Source organism: Colossoma macropomum, unplaced genomic scaffold (assembly GCF_904425465.1).
Source record: "Colossoma macropomum unplaced genomic scaffold, Colossoma_macropomum, whole genome shotgun sequence".
Lineage (NCBI taxonomy): Eukaryota > Metazoa > Chordata > Actinopteri > Characiformes > Serrasalmidae > Colossoma > Colossoma macropomum.
The window spans coordinates 18,844,291-18,863,330 of record NW_023494786.1 but is presented as its reverse complement, the minus strand read 5'-3'; the positions used below and the strand labels follow the sequence as shown (position 1 = coordinate 18,863,330).

Genomic DNA, 19,040 nt, shown 5'->3' with positions numbered 1-19,040 from the left:
CAGTTCTGTTCTTTGGCTTGACCACTCATAAATGAATAGAGGGGGGAAAAAAATCACAGTTTCACAAAAACATCCAAAATTTGGACCTGAAATAGTCTTGAGGATGAGTTTAACTTCATCGTCATCAATCATTTCAGTAGCATACAGCAGCAACAGTACAATTTTTTGCCTTTGCATTCAACTCCAACCAGTGCATCAGCTGGCAATAACCTTTACAAAAATACAACTACTGACATTTCTGAGTTAAAATGGAGTTGTTAGCAGATGAGTTTCTTTCACAATCAACACTATTTCCCAAAGCCTAACAGCAGCACACCCCATCGAGCACTTTAGTAGGTGCAGCAGTTTAAAGCAACATATTGTAAAAATCCTTTAACAAACCCTTTAGCAACACCATCTCTACAACAACAGAAATATGTGAATAATTTGTTATTGCTAGTGTATCCAGGTGTCAGTCACACGTCAACTAAACATATGCTGGGAAGTGTACCAATTCTGGATCACCAAGGTCAATCAGGGGAGACAAAAGTGGCAAAGATGTTCATATGTTAAGATTAAAAGTGTATGTGTGTATATATATATATATATATATATATATATATATATATATATATATATATATATATATATATATATATATATATATATATATATACACACACACACACACACACACACACACGACTTTATTTCTGCTCCCAGTTTAACAAGCACTGGTTCAGGATCGGAAAACGTGCACAGCCCGAACCACGTACTGTCTGCAGATGGGGCATTCGTTCATGAGCTTGCCGCATTTTGTGCATGTGACCATATGTCCACATTCCAGCAGCACACAGTCAATTGGCGAGTCCATGCAGATCTTGCACAAGTTTTCTTCCACACTAGGTCTACCTGTTGTGTCTGAATACAGGAGAAGACAGACAAAATATTTACAATGAGTGCATAACATATTACAGCATACAATACAGACTGACAGACCCACAATATTAATACTACACATGTGGTCAGTGATATTCTCCTCAGGTTAAAAGTGGTTGCATAGCATAGTGGATAACACCACTGCATCGCAAATGGAAATCTGAATGTTTGAGTTCCCGTTAAAGGGGTATGTCATTGCCATACCAGCAAGACTCTTTGGTCGAAACTCCTAACACTACATTCACCTGCTATTAATAAGAGTGTTTGCAAATGTCAATTAACCAGAGATGTACACAAAAAATGTGTGACATGAATGTAACTGGGGCCTAAAGAGAACCTAAATCCTAGTGAGCAGCAGGATATACTAGCATCAATGAAGCTTTTATCCTATTTTTCATGAGAACCTGAAGGCTAGAAAACAAGATATTTTCTGTAGTTCTCCAAGGGCAGATTCAGAATTGTCAGGTTTTGTTTGATTAAAATGAACCCTTGTATGATGGCACTGTTAGGGTGGTTCATTAGAGGTGGTGAGAATGCTAATGCAACGTCATTGGGCAGTTGAACGTGCTTGGAGGAGAATGCTAACCACCAAAAAATCTGTTACGTCAGCTAACTGACGCCTGTGCTGGCTAGCATCGTGCTGGGTGATGGAGGGAGAGGGAGAGAGAGCAAAGCCAATTGTGCTCTCTTGAATTCCCTATGGATGGCTGTAGTATCACCGGGGATCGAACTTGTGATCTTCCTTGGTACATGAAAAAGCTGAGTTTCGCATTGCTGTTTTGTTTCTGTTTTTGTTCTTCATAAGCTCTGAATCAGTAATTATACAGCAGTTTCAGTTTCAAAATGAGGCTAAGACACATTTGAAGTCATAAGAAAAAACTCAATATACACATTTGACTGTACACATAAACCACATTATGCATTAAGGTGCCAAGGTTTCTTTATTTTGTAAAAGCAGTAAGCTGTTCTAGGCTGCTACAGAGATTTCACCCTGCTTTGCGTTGTGCCAGACCATGGTAATGTAAGGAGTCTTGAGGCTTATTGTGCTAATATCACAAGACAGATAAAACAAGACATAAATAAAACCAAAAAGACCAGACAGAACAGAGATCAGCATGATTCAGAAAATCTGGTGGACACTGTCACTGTTATCGTACGTATCCTACGTCAAAAAATCAGTTGTAGGGATAGGTATCTAAACTGGTACCGGTTCCTGATTGGTCAGTATTGAAATATCAGTCAAGTTCCTGAACAAACGGTGCTGCAATCGGTATTTATGTAATGTTAGTTCATTCTACATCAGGCATTTTCAAACGGCTCGCGCTAGACCGGATCAGTGGGAGGGGTGCTGTAAAAGTGTAGAACTTTCAGAAGTGTGGGCTGGCTTTATGAAATTTAACGATAATTCAGCTAAACGAAATATATGTAATGCAGCAGCTTAAATCACCTTAGCAAAAATGCTACCAGCACTAAAACTATGATGCTGAAGTCAGCTTCCTATATGCTGGCTTCTTTTTCAAATTTTCCAGTTCCAGCTTAAATGGTGCAGCAGTTACATGCTGATGCCTCAGGCATTATAATAATAACTGCGGCACCACTGAAGATGGAACAGGAAAATTCAAACAAAAAGCTGGCGGAAAGGAAGCTGACTTCAGCTTTGTGTTAAAACTATAGGTAGAATAGTTTGATAGTATAAATGTCCTTATCAGAAAATGTTTCCAGCATTAAAAGAATAATTAGGATATTTCGATAACCTAAATCAGCTTTGCAGAGCAGAAGTAGTAATATTAACAGTCAGTACTGAATATAATTCAGTAGCTAGCACAGCATAAATTGCTAACTGCTTGGTAGCCTATGTTTGAACTTATTGTGAGCTGTCCTGACAACCAGGGGTAAGTAATCTTGTATTGCTTAAGGTTGTTAATATTATCAACTGTAGGGAGATGATCACAGCCTTTTTATCTCTTTTCATTTTGAATCTTTTTACATTTTTTCATGCCATGTCCTTGTTTTTTGCAACAAATTATAGAGAGTAGTATCAATAAGAATGTCTGTAAGTATTGTATTCACCAGCAGCATCAGTATCAATATCCGTATTACTAAAATCCTACTGATACTTATCTCTAATCTATTGTGACCTTCTATTTGTAATACTTCTGTTCACCTTCACTGGTTTGATGATTAATATGTTAGTGTGAACACTAAGTGAACACTAAGTGAACTAGAGGTAAAATGCAACAATGTGTGATGCTCTGCTTTGTTCCGGACCAAAAAAAACAAAGTATAAAAGTATAAATGCAACCTAAATGACTTACAAACTGAAGTCGTTTATACACAAGAAACCTTTTAAGCTCATTTGAGTTCTTATCAGCATATGAACAACTGTGATCAACCACTGGGCTTCCAATACATATGAAACAATTAAAATGAACAGACATAAATCAAGACTCACCTGTTCCATCACCGGTATTAGAAACTGCAAAAAAGTAAATAAAGTATTATGAGAATGAGCAAGTAAACAAGCTCATAAAACAAAGCCCTACATTTCTTTGTATTTTGTATCTGTTTCTACAAAAAAAATAAATAAAATAAACTTCCCAGTACCTAATTTTACATGCAGCCTCATTTCCAGAACAAAAACTGTCACCTCACCTAGGTTCTGCAGGTCCTTCTGGTCATGATATAGGCGTGTGACTCGCTCCATCAGTTCCCATTTTTCACAGCAGCCTTTGTAGTTGACAAAGTTCCTTGCCAAGATTTCCTTTAATTGGCGCACACTCAGAGCCTCAATGTCCTCCACAGACCCTAGGTCTGACAAAGATGCCCGTCGACCAGAGGGCAAGACCTCCTCAGAGTCTGATGACTAAATAAACAAGAAAAAAAAAAAAAGAGGTACATAGGTAATGAAGCTGTTTCCTGTTTTCTTCATCAAAGTGCGTTTCACACATTGTGACATATGCATCTGTCAACCAGCATGAATCTGAGAGCGAGTCGTTTATGGAAAAACACATTTAAGTTTTAAAGACTGTCAAAGCCAAATAATAAGACTTTCACTTGGGGATGATTTTATGGTTATCACAATCTAGTTTGCTATTTCCTCTAACTCAACCTGAAACCACAACACAATCTGCAAAACGCTGCACAAGACTAGACTGATCTCTCCCATGTGGTAGACTGCTGATTACCTCCTTGCTCTCTTCTGTTTGTACAATAATTCTGAGCTTTTTTCTTGTTTTTGTCACCACCCTGATCAGACCAACTGATGAAAAATAATCATCCAACTGATCTGGAATAGAAATGGTGCATCAGTGCCTTGTTGGAGTACTGACCAATTAATACTGGTATTTATCAACTTTCAGGATGGTTCAAACAGAGAAGTGGTTCTCAGTCCTGGTCCTGGGGTACCACACCTAGTGCAACAAATTCTAAAGTCCCTCCTGAGGTGAACTGGGTGTGTTGGAGTAGGGAAAGCACTACAACATGAAGGGCAGTGGTACCCCAAAACCATTAACGAGAACCACTAAACTGGGGAAATATAATGGACAAACAGATTAAAAAGTGCAAATTTAGAGGTACTGGGGTACTGCAGGCTTCTGTGCCTTCAGGGTATATGGTCTTTTACCTTATCTGTGACATAGGACCTGAAACAGGAAATTAAAACTGTTATGAGATGTAACTAATGCGTCCCACTTGGTTATAGACGTCGCTGAGCAACAACCAAACAGGAACTTCTTGGCTATTGCTTTTATGAGATCTGTGTCGCTTTTATGAGTTTGAAACCTCAGAATGTGATAGAATTTCAATGTGGGACTGAGTGCAGTTTCAAGTCTTAGTAATAATAACTGGCTGCCCACTGAGTGTAAATTAAGAAGGCAGCAAATTCCATTTCATCACAATTGTAGTTATCTGAAACGTACATGGTGCTCCCCCTTGATACAACTGACTCCTTCAAACATGAGGCTCTGCCACTTCAATAAGCCAGACATATAAGCTGGACAATTTAGAAGATTTATGTTAAACACTGTCAGGAAGCAGAAGCAATTACTTCACTTCATAAAAACATTTAATGCTAAACACAGCCATCTCAGTCAGATGCATGCTTATTTTGAAAATTGTTGCTGTCTGTTCTCAGCCAGCTATGCAGCAGCTGCTGACACAGCAAAACCCCCTAGACAACTCATCAGCCACGCCACAACCATTCAAAAGGATACTGTAAAGAAGAAGGAGAAGGTCCTTTCTTGTGTTATATAGTGTGACATTAGGCTTTGTGCTGCCTAGCATACCAGGCTTGGTCTCATGATTAGTGACAAACACATTATGACCTACATTCAACGTCAACATTTCTAACTCAATGATAATCCGAGGCATTTCAACAACTCGGACTGGTGTACATGTGAGTACATGCGTTTGAATTGTTGACAAGATCTCTGGGTGTGCCCTTGTGAGTCTGTGATTCAGTAAAATTGTGTTTAGTTTCACAATACGGGCAGTCAGTCAAGCCAGGTTTTTGCCTACATGTTTTCCAGTAAGCTTTTTTTCCCCAGTGAAGTCAAGGGTTATATAATGTAATGTGGTCTGGACAGCAACGCCTAAAACGTCTGAAAACCTTTCTAACCTACAGAAACTTAAACAGCATAAACTAAATAATATCATAGGTCATCGTTACTCAAGATCAAGGTCTTCTTCAGCATTTACACAGTGTCTACCTCTCCAACTGATAGTCTAACTACAAAACACTAAAATATGAATAGCTGAACACATACACTGAGAGGTTCTCATGTTCTCAAGTGAGCATCTGAAACAAAGCAGAAAATTCCCCTGAAAGGCCACAGACACCACAGCCCAGGACAAGCAGTAAGATCACATGCAAAATGGAATTGGTAAGATAAGTGGAAAGCATTTTAAGCAATCAAACTGACTTAAGTTTGAAAACAAGCTGCCAAATTTACATATTTTACAAAGTGACAGAAGTACCCTTTTAATAATTAACTATTAGAACACCTAGGGAGCCTTCCTGCCCACTTTTGGCTTGTTATCTAACTACAATCCCTAACTAGCCCTTAAAATTCACATTTTTATTTATGAAGCCGATATTCTTGTAAATCATCATGTAAAAACACCTTGCTTATCAGACTGTCTTAACTTTTGGTAAGTACAGTACTGATGTTCTACCCCAGGAGACATTTTAACAGCAGGTTTAAGGTCAGGATTAGAATTTGACTTAAGAAGTATAAAGAGGGACTGAAACTAGGGCTGTCACAATCATGAAATTTTATCTGACGAGTAGGCCTAGTTGCCATATAAGTAACCGCAATTAATGATTTGTCTTTTCTTGTTCATTGTTTGCAACTAATATAATACAAGTACTTACTTCCTAGCTATGTGTACTTAGTAGCTAACACTGGCTGTACAGTCCAATCAATACTCATAATTAATAATAAAAGTGTGTAGAGCTGAGTAAAGGACGTCCAACACAAGAGAGTAAATACAGGCCAAAAAACAAAACAAAACAAACAACAACAAAAAAAACTTTCTGCCAGTATACGTACTAAAAATGTTAGAATAAGCTACATATCCAACAAATAAACAAACATTACTCTGCCCTCTAAACATGTTAGAAGTTAGAACATGATGTCTCAATGAATTTACTACTTTCATTCACATTTACTTAGTTCACATTTTGTTTGTTGCAGCACAACATAAACTTGATAATGTAATAATTGTGACAGCCCTAACCGAAACAGCTTATTCTGAAGAGCTTAAACCAGAATGATTCATGCCTTTCATACAGACTAGCTAGGAACAAACTGAAGGAGAGGACATCAAGATCAAGAAAGTTCTCCAAGTAAAGTTGGTTAAGAATGCACTTTTTAAGAAGATACATTGCACAATTTTGATTTCCCATCATGCTTCTGTCCTCTTCTTCATTTTACAATCCTAGCTCTGTTGCAGCAAGAGGGAGACAGAACACTGGCTTAAGTCCACAGTAAGGCTACCTGGGACTCCTGTTCCCCCTGAAGCTCTGTGTCCACTTCAATATGAACTGGTTCCTCTGCTACAGATGGGCTCTAAAGGTCAAAAGTCACACAGCCAGGGTCAGCCACACCTAACTCTCCACAAATGTACGACTACTGACACAAATATTCCTCTACATAAATATCATGGCTTGAAGAAAAAAAAAAACACAGAAATATCTATAGTGAAATGGATGATGCCCATTTTAAACCCACTGGTTAACCTAATTGGTTAGTCACAGCCAACCTAGTCGATTTGTTGTAGCATTTTTTTTATGCAAATGTTTTTTTTATGCAAACAGTGAACTCCATTAGTACTTTTTACTTTTTCTGTATTAGGAGTGGGTAATATGGCAAAAATATATGATATTTTATATTTTCATGCCGCAAACAATATGCATCATGTTATTTTAACACCTTGATAAAATGCACCAGTGGTGCCACATTTAATGTTAAAAAAAATATAATAATAATAATAAAAAGAACACAACCTGTCAAAAACAGTAGAATGCTTTTTATTCAACATTTCACACACTGCTATGCACTAAATCTAATTATAAGAGAGCTAATTATGCTCTCTTTGTAACGAAACATGCAGTTGGTCAATGTTCTTTAAGTACTAACGATTTTCACTATATGCCCAGAAAAGCACATCCTGATAACAATAATATATTATCCCCCCGAAAAAAATTACCCACCCTTATTCTGTATACCTAGTTACACTGATATTGAAAAGACAAACAGGTGAAAAAGTAGAGGATGCCTTTCTTTGTTTCTAAACAAAAATAAGAGCATTTCAGCCTCCCTTCTTTGGATGTGACCTATTTCTTACAAATGGTAAGTACTGAAAAGTTGATAAGAGAACACAAAGTGAAAATATGCTCTCATTTATCTCAACTGTTTAGTATTCTTAGGCCCAATCACGTTTGACCCCTTGCCCCTACCACTTAGCCCTTAGCCCTCCGTTTTGCGCGTTCACGTCTAGGGTTAGGGTGTCCCAATTTTTGTTGAGATGGAGGGGTAGGGCGAAGTGTTAGGGCTACATGGCCCTCCAAACGGAGATTTTTCAGAGGCACACTCCAAACGGAGTGTTATCAGAAAAAAAGAAAAACCTCCAAGACGGCTGCGCAAGCGACCAAAGAAACCCACAAGAAACCCATAAGTATTTTCTCCGTTAAAAAAATTACTATAATTATCGTATTATCTTAGTTTAATGTCGTTACAATGTATTATGGTCGTTTTCTTCATAACAAGCATAAAAATCGCTAATAGCATGCTAATGTTTTGGTAGCTAGCTAGCTAACTTTCCCATTCCACCTTAAATGGTCCAGCAGTATTGACGCCTGAACCATTTAAGGTGGAACAAAAAAATTCAAGCAATTCAAGCAAGCTGGCGAATAGTTGAATAGCTGACTTCAGCTTCATATCACCAAAGAATTTGTGATGGGTGATAATAAATAATTGCCCCCCTCTTTGAAAGCATGATGCTCTAAACGTAACTAAAGTCCAGCAGCGAGGCTGTTGAAGTTTTCCCTTCTCTACTATCGCTGAAGACGGGCCGGGTCTCCTACAGAGCACCGCTAGAAGCCTGTTAATGAAACAATGTTTTACTTGAGGGTTGTCCCATTTCGTAGGGCAAGATTTCAACCACAGGGTGACACTTGATAACAAGGGGTAGGGGTAAAAAGAAGAAATGGGATTGGGCCTTAGTATATATCAAAAGCCACTGAGACTTCAATGCCGCAATAGTTGTGAAAGACCTTGTAGAAAGGCTATTAGAAGGGTATACATCTGAGAACTTGTCAATACTGAGGACCTCCTCTTTTTATCTACTTACCTGTTCATCCACTGCTGTGTGTGACTGTGAAGCCATATCTGTTGTAACACTGTTCCCTGCATGGGGCTGCACAGTAGCTGGGGTTGGTACAGAGGGGGCTTCCTGCTCAGATGGCTGTGTGTGATCATGTGTCTGAGTTGGTGTGGAGGTGTCAGAGGTAGGTGTGTGTTGGCCGAGGACCAGGTCAACGAGTTCCTCCTTCTCCCTGCACATTTGTGTGGGAACTTCATGCAAGTGTAGGTAGTCCCGCAAGTCCTTTACTTTTAGTTTCATTAGCTCCGCTCGTTCGAACATGGTGCCATGGAAACGATGGCAGGTATGGCATAGCCGTGAAAGGGGCGCTGACTGAGCAGAGCAGCGGCCACAAAAACTCTTCTTGCAGTCCACACATATATGCTGTAAAGAGCAAAAGAGTGGTCATTTCCCCATGCAAATACACTGCAGTCTTCTTAAATACCGATATAAAGTGAAACAAAAGGTCATTTTACAACCAGCATTAACAGGTTGAACGATTTTAGTCTGTTCTGTTAAGTGATTAAAATGATCATGAATCCTGTTCTACAAACAGAAGTTCAAATTGATTTTGTGCCAAAAGAGCAACATAGCAAATTTGGTAAATGGTTCTCTAGCTATGAGCTACTGGAGAGAAAAAAAATAAAAAATAACACCAACCTAACCATAAATGCAAATTCAATACAAATATATAAAACAGGTCTACTATGTTTGAAGCTAGCCAACTATACTGATACGCAAGTTAAGCAAACAAATGCAGTTTCAAATGATTTAGTTCTCTTCAGCTTAAACGAAACAAGAAAAGTCTATTTGTGCTGTTTCAGTGTGCTTAGAAAAATTCACTGCTTAACCCCAAGAGGACAATCACAGTGGATTAGGATTCCTACCTAGGTGAATAATGTTGGACAATATATTGCCTGTACCATTAATGATTTGTTATTATTTGAAAACTAAATAAATACATGACTTTTCTGGAAATCTGGGGCTGTATTACAGAAACTTCTTAAGTCTGAAATCTTATCTGCTTAGTCACCATGAAACTTTAGTTAGGACTCAATTTAGGACAGCTATTACAGAACAACAGTTCTTAAGTTCATAATCTTGTCCTAACTCCAGATAGGAAAACATTACAGAAACATCCTAACTCGACAGAATTTCCTAAATTCTGTCCTAACTTTAAGAAAACCCCAGATCTGTCTTCTCTTCTGCTTTAACCGTCTGTTTCTATCGTTTTGTGCAGTGACAGGCAGCATAGTTCTCTATAACTAGCATAATGACGCTACGTTACACTTATCTACATTGAAAACGGTGCTTTGACTTGTGAGGTTTCTCTTTCTAACAGCGTTTTTAAAACCTCAGACGCTAATATCGATGAAAACTCGTCAGAAAAAATGCTACAGTGATGGTGGTGAAGAATGAAGAGACAGAGCTGAACGTGTGTCTGTTTATTAGGAGGAATAACGTTAGCTCGCTCAGCTAAAGCGTTTGGGAAACGAAACAAACATCGGCAACACTGATAAACAGCACGAAGCGCTGACACAGTAGTCTTAACTTTCATTTTATCGCGCTTTAGTTTTATTTGACCTTTTTCACATCAGTAACGGAAGCTAACGTTAGCTGTCTGGCTAACTAACGCTAACTTGATTAGAGAGGGGGTTCAGTCCCGAAGTGGCATCTGGCAGCAGGATGTGGCAACTCCGCCGTCCGGAAATGGCACGTACTAGCATGTGCCACTTAGCGAATGGCACCTGACACCGACGACTGGTAACGAGTGGCACCTGCCACACAGAAACGGCGTGTGCCTCTCAAAACAGGCACATACCAACAGCTCCTGTGAGTAAAGCAAAGACTCTGGACAGTGGCTACTCGGCTCGGCTAACTAGCAACACATCATAGCTCCACCATCGGCCATCAGAACCTGGGAAAAGTCATGGAGGAATGTTGACCTAAAGACTCTGTGCAGATAGTCTGTCATTTTGGGCTTTTGTTGTGGCACAGAGAGCTGAAGAAAGCAGCTCGTGTTACAGATGTACTCGAACTAATTACTGAATTCATTGTGGTGTTATTCATGCTAAATCTGAAGTGTGTATAGACTATTTATCAGCGTATTTATTAAACAGGACAAGAGGAACGCAGGCTTGTGTTCTTGGTTTTAACGTTATTTATTATTTTTTCAATACGCAGTGCACTTCGTGGATCATGAAATAGCAAATCCTTCACCCAAAGAGTGCGTGAAACGTTCGAGTCAGTCACCTATAATCAACATTAACAACAGGTTACAAACTCCCTATTTAAAACTCAGCTGCTTGTTAATGATGATCGTGTTTGTTTGAAAAGTAGCGCACTATGTAGGGGACACTGAGTGATTTGAGACAGTGTTATTCTCTTCTCAGACAGTAAACACTGCACGTGAGACGAGAAAGGGGAGCTGTGCAGATTGAACTTTTGCAGCATCTCGTCCCGGAGCTTGTGTGACTTAACTCAGAGCTCATTTTGGAGACTCTGCTCCACAGAACTGTGTGTTACAAGCTTTAGTTTCGATTCACAGTTGATTGACCGATTGTTTTTTTTTGACGCTAAAAGCTTCATTTAACATTATTAACGAACCATAAGCAAAAGTTAAACCACACAAACCGTGACATTTCTTCTATTTCGAAGTCCCCACAGACTTCTATGTTAAAGTTAACCTTGCATTCTCTGAAAAGTAGCGGGTGGTGGTCGCGAAATGACTCGTAAGGTTTGATGTGTTGCCCCCCTTTCGCCGCTATTTTCTTTCGGCCTGTTCTGCAGACAGGGTAGTCATCTTCAATTAACTTTTCTTCTGCATTCTTATAAAACCCAAAACATGACCAAACGTCAGACTTGGTCTTCTTAGAAGGCTGAAATATCTCCGAATCTCCGAGTTTTTCACACCGCGGTAATCGACCGCGGTTTTAACGATACTGTAAAGTTCAAACGGTACTACTAACCGTCATTAATTTTACCGCAGTTTACCGTGAAACCGGTAACCATTTCATCTCTAGTGTGAACATAGTTGTTAATGTCCTAATGTCAGCACAACAGAACAAAATAATTAAATCAAAACAAGCCGTCAGGTGTGTAACATGTTTTTTAGCATGTCAGTATGCCCAGTACTCAGACTGCATAGGTTCATTAACTTACGGAAAACTTAATCATGATCTGATACACTGATATCTGGAAAATGCTGTGATCTTGAATTATCAAAACAGCCCTGTAGCAGTGTGCAATATATTAAGAACATAAAAGACCTCCTGAAGCTGAGCAGAAAAAGGCTGCTGATGTTCTTTACCTTCCTGGCCAAAGTGTCAAAGCGTCCTCCGCAGCCCATGCAGGTGTGGTCTGGGGGTGGGGGAGATGGGTAGCTACTGTAGCCAGAGTTGGTATACGCCTGGTGGCGCGAGTTAGTTCTAATTGTACTGCTTTCCTCCATGTTGGACGAGTCCAAGCAGAACCAGTTACAACAACTGGCCCACATACTCCACACTTACTGAAAATAAAAAACACAGAGGAATAAAGAAAATAAAAAACACAAAGAATGAATAGGACACAAAAACAAAAAGCAGGATGTAGGTGTAATAAATGCAAACAAATCCAAAGTAAAAGTACTGTTTTCCTTCCCAAACATCCAAACATCACTATGCAAAAGCAAACTACACTGGCCTTAAATTACAGCGAAGCAAAACAGACAATACAAAGAATACACTGTCACCTTGAGGTCGGTTTGCTACACAGTTTGCTGTGATAGTGATCAATAGGTTTTTCCATGAACTCCAAGCGACAAGGCCACAAGCATACTATCATTTACACTAATTCAATATATCACCTTTAAAAGGTCATTTGATGTCTAAGCACTAAAATACAAAGAAAAGAAAGATGTACAACCACAAGCATACGCCATAAACAACTATGAAAATTCATTTTCATTGCCCATGCAATCTTAGAGCAGTCCACCCCTCCCCATCCCCTTTGGTACATGGATATGAATGACTGAAGGACTGTTTTACTTTTTATACTACATTTCCTTATTTAAGATCATGCTTATGCTGATTCTCAGTCTCAGTCAGGATTAGCATGAAGGTTTTTCTCTGAATTTCTTCCCTGGACTTCAGCCATTAGCTGCTATCGTTTATGGGTCTATTTACTTAACAGCAAACTACACATTTCATCTTATTAGTGCATGGTTCAGCCATCATTAGCAAAACAAAATCCACAATTATACGCTAATATTACCTCCAAGTATCATAATCCACCATGTGATCTTCAGACTTACAGGTGGGAATTAGTCATTTTACAGACTACATCGTCCTTCCCTTATCAATAACAGCATGCTGGGGTACCTTTACGCTGTCTGCAAACCAGTGTGTAGTTTGGCGCTTGGCTGCTGAAGTAGGACTCCCATCATTAATTCAGAGACTGTGTGCAGGGTGAGATACAGGAGCCCTGCAACACTGCTCCTACTAGAATGACACCATCATTTTTAAAGCACACACAAAAAGCTGATGTGTCTCTAGGTTTTGTCTATATCCATTCAAAATTCTGTAAAGTATCTGAATTGTTTAGAATTTCAACACAGAGCTTCACTCTGTTCATCGTAGAGGAGAACAATGTTAAATGAATCTGTTGTTAGTTGGATCAGGTCAACAATCATCCCCATCAAAATTAATTTTGTTAATCGTTGCACCTCATTAGACAGCTAACTACTTTATTTGCTATAATGCAGAATACAGGCCAGCCTAACATTGGAGAATTAACAAATTTTAATTTTAAAGTGTTAGCAATTAAGATGGTATTACTGTACCTCTTCGAGATTCAGAGGAAACTGGAAAAATGCAGCTGTCTTCACTGCAGCTGGAAAACAATCACCATTCAATCAGTTGACATCCTGTTGATGCATGCATTGCACAACCCCAACATACACCAGAGAGACTAAAATACTGCAGCTACTCGAGATTCACGTTGCTAGAACAGTACTCTACTGTATGTACAGTCCTAATTGCCTGTACAGTTACTGCAATCGTCTGTCTCTGTCAGGCTGTGTCCAAGATGTGCGAGACATACATCTAAAATGATCCCAAATAACTCCTTTTCTCATTTCCAGATACAGAGAAGTATAACTTATTCGCAGGCTTCTGCTGAGATACCCAGAAAGTCGTTTAAAATTATGCATTATCCTTACACCTGCAACAGCATAACGAAATCTTTAGCATTTTGCAAAATGAAATAATGCTACATTTTAAAAATCTTTTATAGGTCTAGAGAGCACAATCATTTGTGACAAGGTTTTCACACCAATGTGCAAAACGCACATGGAAATGAACAGCAACTGGGTGAGTAAAGATGATGTTTTTTTTTTAATATCCATCTAAGAAACAATAAAGTCCATTCTTGACCTGCCTAACCATCCCTAATGAGTCACTCAGGGTTTAAAGTTAATTAAGCTTTGAGACTTTACAGCTGGAAGGGAGCACAAATACATGCTATACACATACAAAACTAATAATATAATTACATAAGTTAAATATAAAGTAACTGTGCATTAACATTTGCAGAAAAATATATATTTTTTAAATGGTCTGCGGCAGAGGTTTGTAAAAATAATATAAAATAGAAAATCTAAACATCTTGATATAAGGACTAGGCCATATGTGTGAGTCAGCAGAGACTATTTAAAATCATTGTGAACAATGGAAACAAAGATTACTTAAGTTAATAAATAACAATGAGACCAAGATGACGTTTATTTTTTTTTTCTCCTTGTGAAATCCTCAGTGGGAAGCCCGTGTGTATGCAGATTGGTCACAGATCACGTGTTGAGCCAAACCACAAAAGACAATGCAAGAACAAACTGAAGTGTCAAATAACAAGGAAGCAAAGTAAGAGCAGCGCAAGTCTGTCCCTCCATGGTTCCCTATTAATAGCCTGCAGTGGTAGTCAGTTACAAAGACACAAAGCTGCTTCCATGGAGACAGAGACAGACTCACCTGGCACTAGAGCAACAGCTCACAAAGAAGCCAAAGAACATATTCTAAGGCCGCTGCAGAATTAGTTCAAAGTTCTCACTGAAAGTCTTTGCACTTCTAATTCTAAAGGTATCCAGACACCTCTTCTAATTAGTGAATTCAGCTGGACTCACTGCTGACACAGGTGTTCAACTGCGCACATCCCAGCTTGTACAGTCTGCTTGAAAAAAAGCACTGCCAAAGGAACAAGACCCTGGAAGAGCCGGATATGCCTAATGTCACCATATCCAATACCGAGTGTTGGCTAGACGGGCAAAAAGCTCCCCAACACTGAGTTTTGGAGTGTTGGAACTGTTTTCTCTGGACTGAATGAGTACCATCCAATACCTTTGGGATGAGCTGGAGTGGTGTTTGTGACCTCATTAACGCTCTTGTGGCTGAACGCAATCAAATCCTCACCTCTGTGTTTGTTTTTAACATGTCCTCATCAACCTGGCCTCATTATTTCCCCAACGGCTGTTTCATTACTATATTAGTTCTAGTGAAGTTTGTTAGATGAGCCCATAACGATGACTTCAGCTGCAGAACTGGCCCAAAAATCACTGTGATCTAATGCATCTCCTTTTTCAAACTTCAAACAAAGCTGTCTGTAAGCCATGAGATTAAAATACTTAAGGTTTCAAAACTACAACACACCATTTGCTATGCTGGGACAGCTAGCAAGAACAAAAAAGAAGAGCAATACATCACAATTCTAAACCAAATCTTATAGTCAGATAAAGCAATTATTCACTAATTTTACGTACATTATGTTCGGACTTCTCAAAAAATAAAAAAATAAGTTCTGCATTACAGAGTTTCCCATGACTAACTAGCTAATTAGCTCACTGACGCTAACCTAGCTGAGGGAGAGCACATTCAGAGCTGAAAAACTCCTCAGTCTTTCTCCCTGCCTAGTGTGAGAATGGCCACTTGTGTAACATAGGTGCAACACACTTTTGAGTGGCCAGTCAAAATTGGTGAGGGCATGTTAAAAAAACAAGGCTTAAGGCTTCCTAGAAGAGTAGATGCTGTTACCTTAAAGAAAGAGGGGATAACCGTTGGATGAAGTTCTAAAACAGGTTATAAACAGCTGGAAACAACAGCAGAAAATCTTTAAAGCAGAAAGAAACAAGCCACAATCTGAACTATTTTTCATACTGATACCAGTGGCACATTACACCACAACCAACAAGACAGACCTTTTGTTTGGAGATTCTTCCAGACCAAATATAACAAAAAAGCTGAGGCTAAAGAATTTGTTTTATCCTTTGACGTGTGCTAAAAGCAAACTCAAAAAAAAACAAAAAAAACATTAATTCTGAACAAAGATCAGTTTGATGATCCACAGATTGTTTCTCTCGCTCACATACGTCAGTGTCAGCAAATGTGGCAGGCTGTACAAAGTTCAACAAGGCAACAAAGGCACTCCCACATTGCCAGCTCTCCCAATGATGCACTATTGTCAATGTTTCTGTATAGTCCCACAGCAGAGGCCCACACTAACAATGGCACTGCTTTGGCAAGACAGTTCACAGAGGAATATAACGCCATTTGACTAAGACTCAGTGTTCACAATAACAGTTTACAGCTGTATAAAAATAATAGAAACAAATTTAGGTCCCTTATTTATCCCTACATTTACAGACTATACAGTATATATAAAAGCACACCTACTTTAAATTTTATTTTAGACTACATGAATTCTGTTTTACATTAAATTAAAGCTTTTGATCTTTTGGAAATAGACCTAGAAATAATATCCTGGGTGTGCAAAAATGTGTATATTTAAGCTACTTTGTATGTTTGCACAAAACATTCTTAAAAGAAGTGAGTTGTCATGCCTGAAACATGATACAATTCACAAAAGTTAAGTTATATATTGTGTTGCATCTCTGGCATTATAAAAAAGTAATCTAAGAAAGGCTCCCACTATTGCTTAGCAAGCTTTAACAGGCAATCAGTTATAGTCATATTTACACTCATGTCATCATTTTTCATTTCTGATCTTGGCGATAATGAGCAATATAACTTTGCAAACCACTAAGCTGCGTGGCCCTACCCATCCGCTGCAACAGACATCTTATAACAGCCTGCACATACAAGCACTTCTGGTTCTTGGAGATGCCATTACAGGTTTCAAAGTGGTTTCACAGTTATATTTTGCGGAATATGTAATGATTTAACCCAATCTCAATTTCAGTTATTAAAACAACCCACCTGTGCTGGAAAACTGGGAAGTGTTTTTTGAGTGCCTAACCACACAAATGAAAATCTGCAAAACCTGATGCTTCAAAATAGTGGGTTATGGTGACACCTTCTCCATTCAGTTTGACAAGCATGTCTTTAGGGTTTCAAACTGCTAAGTTTTTGGCTCTGCCACATGACCAGGCAGGTATATGAGTCTCATCACCAGAAGGAATGAATGGCATTAACCTTCCTAAAAAGAACACAGCCAGTTGTACCTGTTGGCCACAGACTGCACAATCCAAACTACTGTACTCTGAGTTACTCTCCTTTTAACCAGCCATATCATTGGTAAACTAACAAGAAACATTTAGCTGACAAAACATTAACGATTCTCAATGACCAAACTGATGATAAACTGACAAATCTTAGTTGTCCCATTGTTCTTACCTTGACTAGGATCCAGAGGTGGTACAGCAGTGAACTATCTTGAGAGAAGTGCTGAGCATATCACCGGCATGGTAGGGAAGAAAAACTGAGACATGAGAAGCGAAGAGGAGCATTTACCACAACATGTAAACAAAAATTCCCTAACACAATCAGTTACACTCCTCTATGAAGAAACCTGATAGCTTACACTATTCGTCCGCTTGTCAGCGTACATAACTAGGCACAACTAGAGGAATGTGATAGTAGATTGGGAAGTCATGTTTTTAGTTTCTGTTAAATATGTCCAAGTCTGCAATTATTAGCTGTAACTGAACCAAGAGGCTAAAACAACTGTTAAGGGTTTGAGATAGCAAAGCAGCACTTATTCTGGCTTGTTAGCCAACAGCTGCTGTCCGTCAAACGAAGCCCGAAACACACCCAGCATTTTGCAGTGGCTGTAGTTCAAGCAATGAGGAAAAAAAATTGCTTAAACGTCGAAGAAATGTTAACGTTACTGAACCAAGTCAGAATCTCTCTGCCGATTTAAAAACTTGCTTTGCCATGTCATGAGCACGGCAAGAGCTGGCAAACATGAACTCGGTGAAAACACAGGAAGGAAGCAAGCAGGTCATACCCAGCAAAACCTACCTGTGACTTCAGTTTCTCAGTATGAGCAAGTCAAAGCGATGTATGTCTGCCCTTGTGGCTTCACTTACCTCTCCATATTCAAGCGAGACAGCTACTAAAAGTTAGTGTTTCACAGCCGCTCCAAACTTGTTGAGGGTTCCAAAGTTTTCAGTAGACGGTCACAAACAAAACAGGAGCTCCGTATTCCAGTGCATACAGATACCGAAGACAGAAAAGATCCAGATATCCCACTATTATCAGCGCAACCGCTGTTACTGAGTAAACTAGGTTAGCTATAACTTCTCGGTCCAGTCTTTCCTCTTCCACTTCGAAGTTCAACGGTCCAGCCGTTGCTGTTGGTACGTGCGCGTAACGTTGGAAACGTCACGATATCGGGAACGCGCACGTAGTATGAATTAAGAAATGTTACGCAACGGCGCCCTCTGATGGCTGCATGAGAATCTACAGCCTGTTAAACTTGTTCAGCAGCCCTCCCGGTGGCCTGGGGAGCTTCATTCCAGCCCCAAACTCTCACACACCTGTCTATAATATTTCAGCGTCCCGAAGAACTTCATTACTTGTGTAATTGTGTTAAGTTAGAGTTTAAACTAAACTCTGGAGGGCAGGGCTTACATGGGCCTGTGCTTCTCCTCCTATTGGTTCTAAATCCTGGTCCTGGAGATCTTCCCCTGTATATTTTGGTGTTTTCCCTTCTTTAACACACACATTAACAATCCACATTGACACTGACAGGGTTGCAAGTACATTTTAATTTTGGGAGAGCTGAGGCGCAACGGTGTGGAAATGCAATTACAAACAGTACATTGTTTTTCCATTTTTAATATCAGACTCATACCATTAAAATTATACCATTAGAATGAAAAGTAAATGTCCAAAGATCTTTGCTTTTCCATATTAACTTTTTTCCAGCCACTACAGACAGAAATGCAAACACATGTTGCATTTGAATTAGGTCTTAAATAATGCACACTCACA

General features: G+C 39.1%; 1 protein-coding gene across 5 annotated transcripts; it reads right to left on the bottom strand.

Moving 5' to 3' along the window:
• Positions 1–643: 643 nt before the first annotated feature.
• On the bottom strand, positions 644–18,414 carry rffl (ring finger and FYVE-like domain containing E3 ubiquitin protein ligase). 5 transcript variants are annotated; one of them, XM_036563067.1, is made up of 9 exons: positions 18,134–18,414; positions 17,439–17,523; positions 13,601–13,650; positions 12,092–12,289; positions 8,770–9,165; positions 6,915–6,986; positions 3,571–3,781; positions 3,371–3,394; positions 644–900 (listed from the first exon to the last, which is right to left on the bottom strand). In XM_036563067.1, the coding sequence occupies exons 4-9, from the start codon at positions 12,275–12,277 to the stop codon at positions 719–721; spliced, it is 1,071 nt and encodes a 356-aa protein (XP_036418960.1). In that variant the 5' UTR covers positions 12,278–12,289; positions 13,601–13,650; positions 17,439–17,523; positions 18,134–18,414; the 3' UTR covers positions 644–718. The 5 variants fall into 5 exon arrangements, with proteins under 5 accessions (XP_036418960.1, XP_036418962.1, XP_036418961.1 ...); XM_036563069.1 differs by having other exon boundaries at positions 17,439–17,489; XM_036563068.1 differs by having other exon boundaries at positions 12,092–13,650.
• Between the last annotated feature and the right edge of the window lie 626 nt (positions 18,415–19,040).

Excerpts from the sequence above, each read along its gene's own strand:
- rffl (XM_036563068.1), bottom strand. The coding sequence starts at position 12,277 with ATGTGGGCCAGTTGTTGTAACTGGTTCTGCTTGGACTCGTCCAACATG. Across the intron at positions 9,166-12,091 it reads TTGACACTTTGGCCAGGAAG|CATATATGTGTGGACTGCAA; the intron begins GTAAAGAACATC and ends TGCTCTTTACAG. Across the intron at positions 901-3,370 it reads TAATACCGGTGATGGAACAG|ACACAACAGGTAGACCTAGT; the intron begins GTGAGTCTTGAT and ends TCCTGTATTCAG.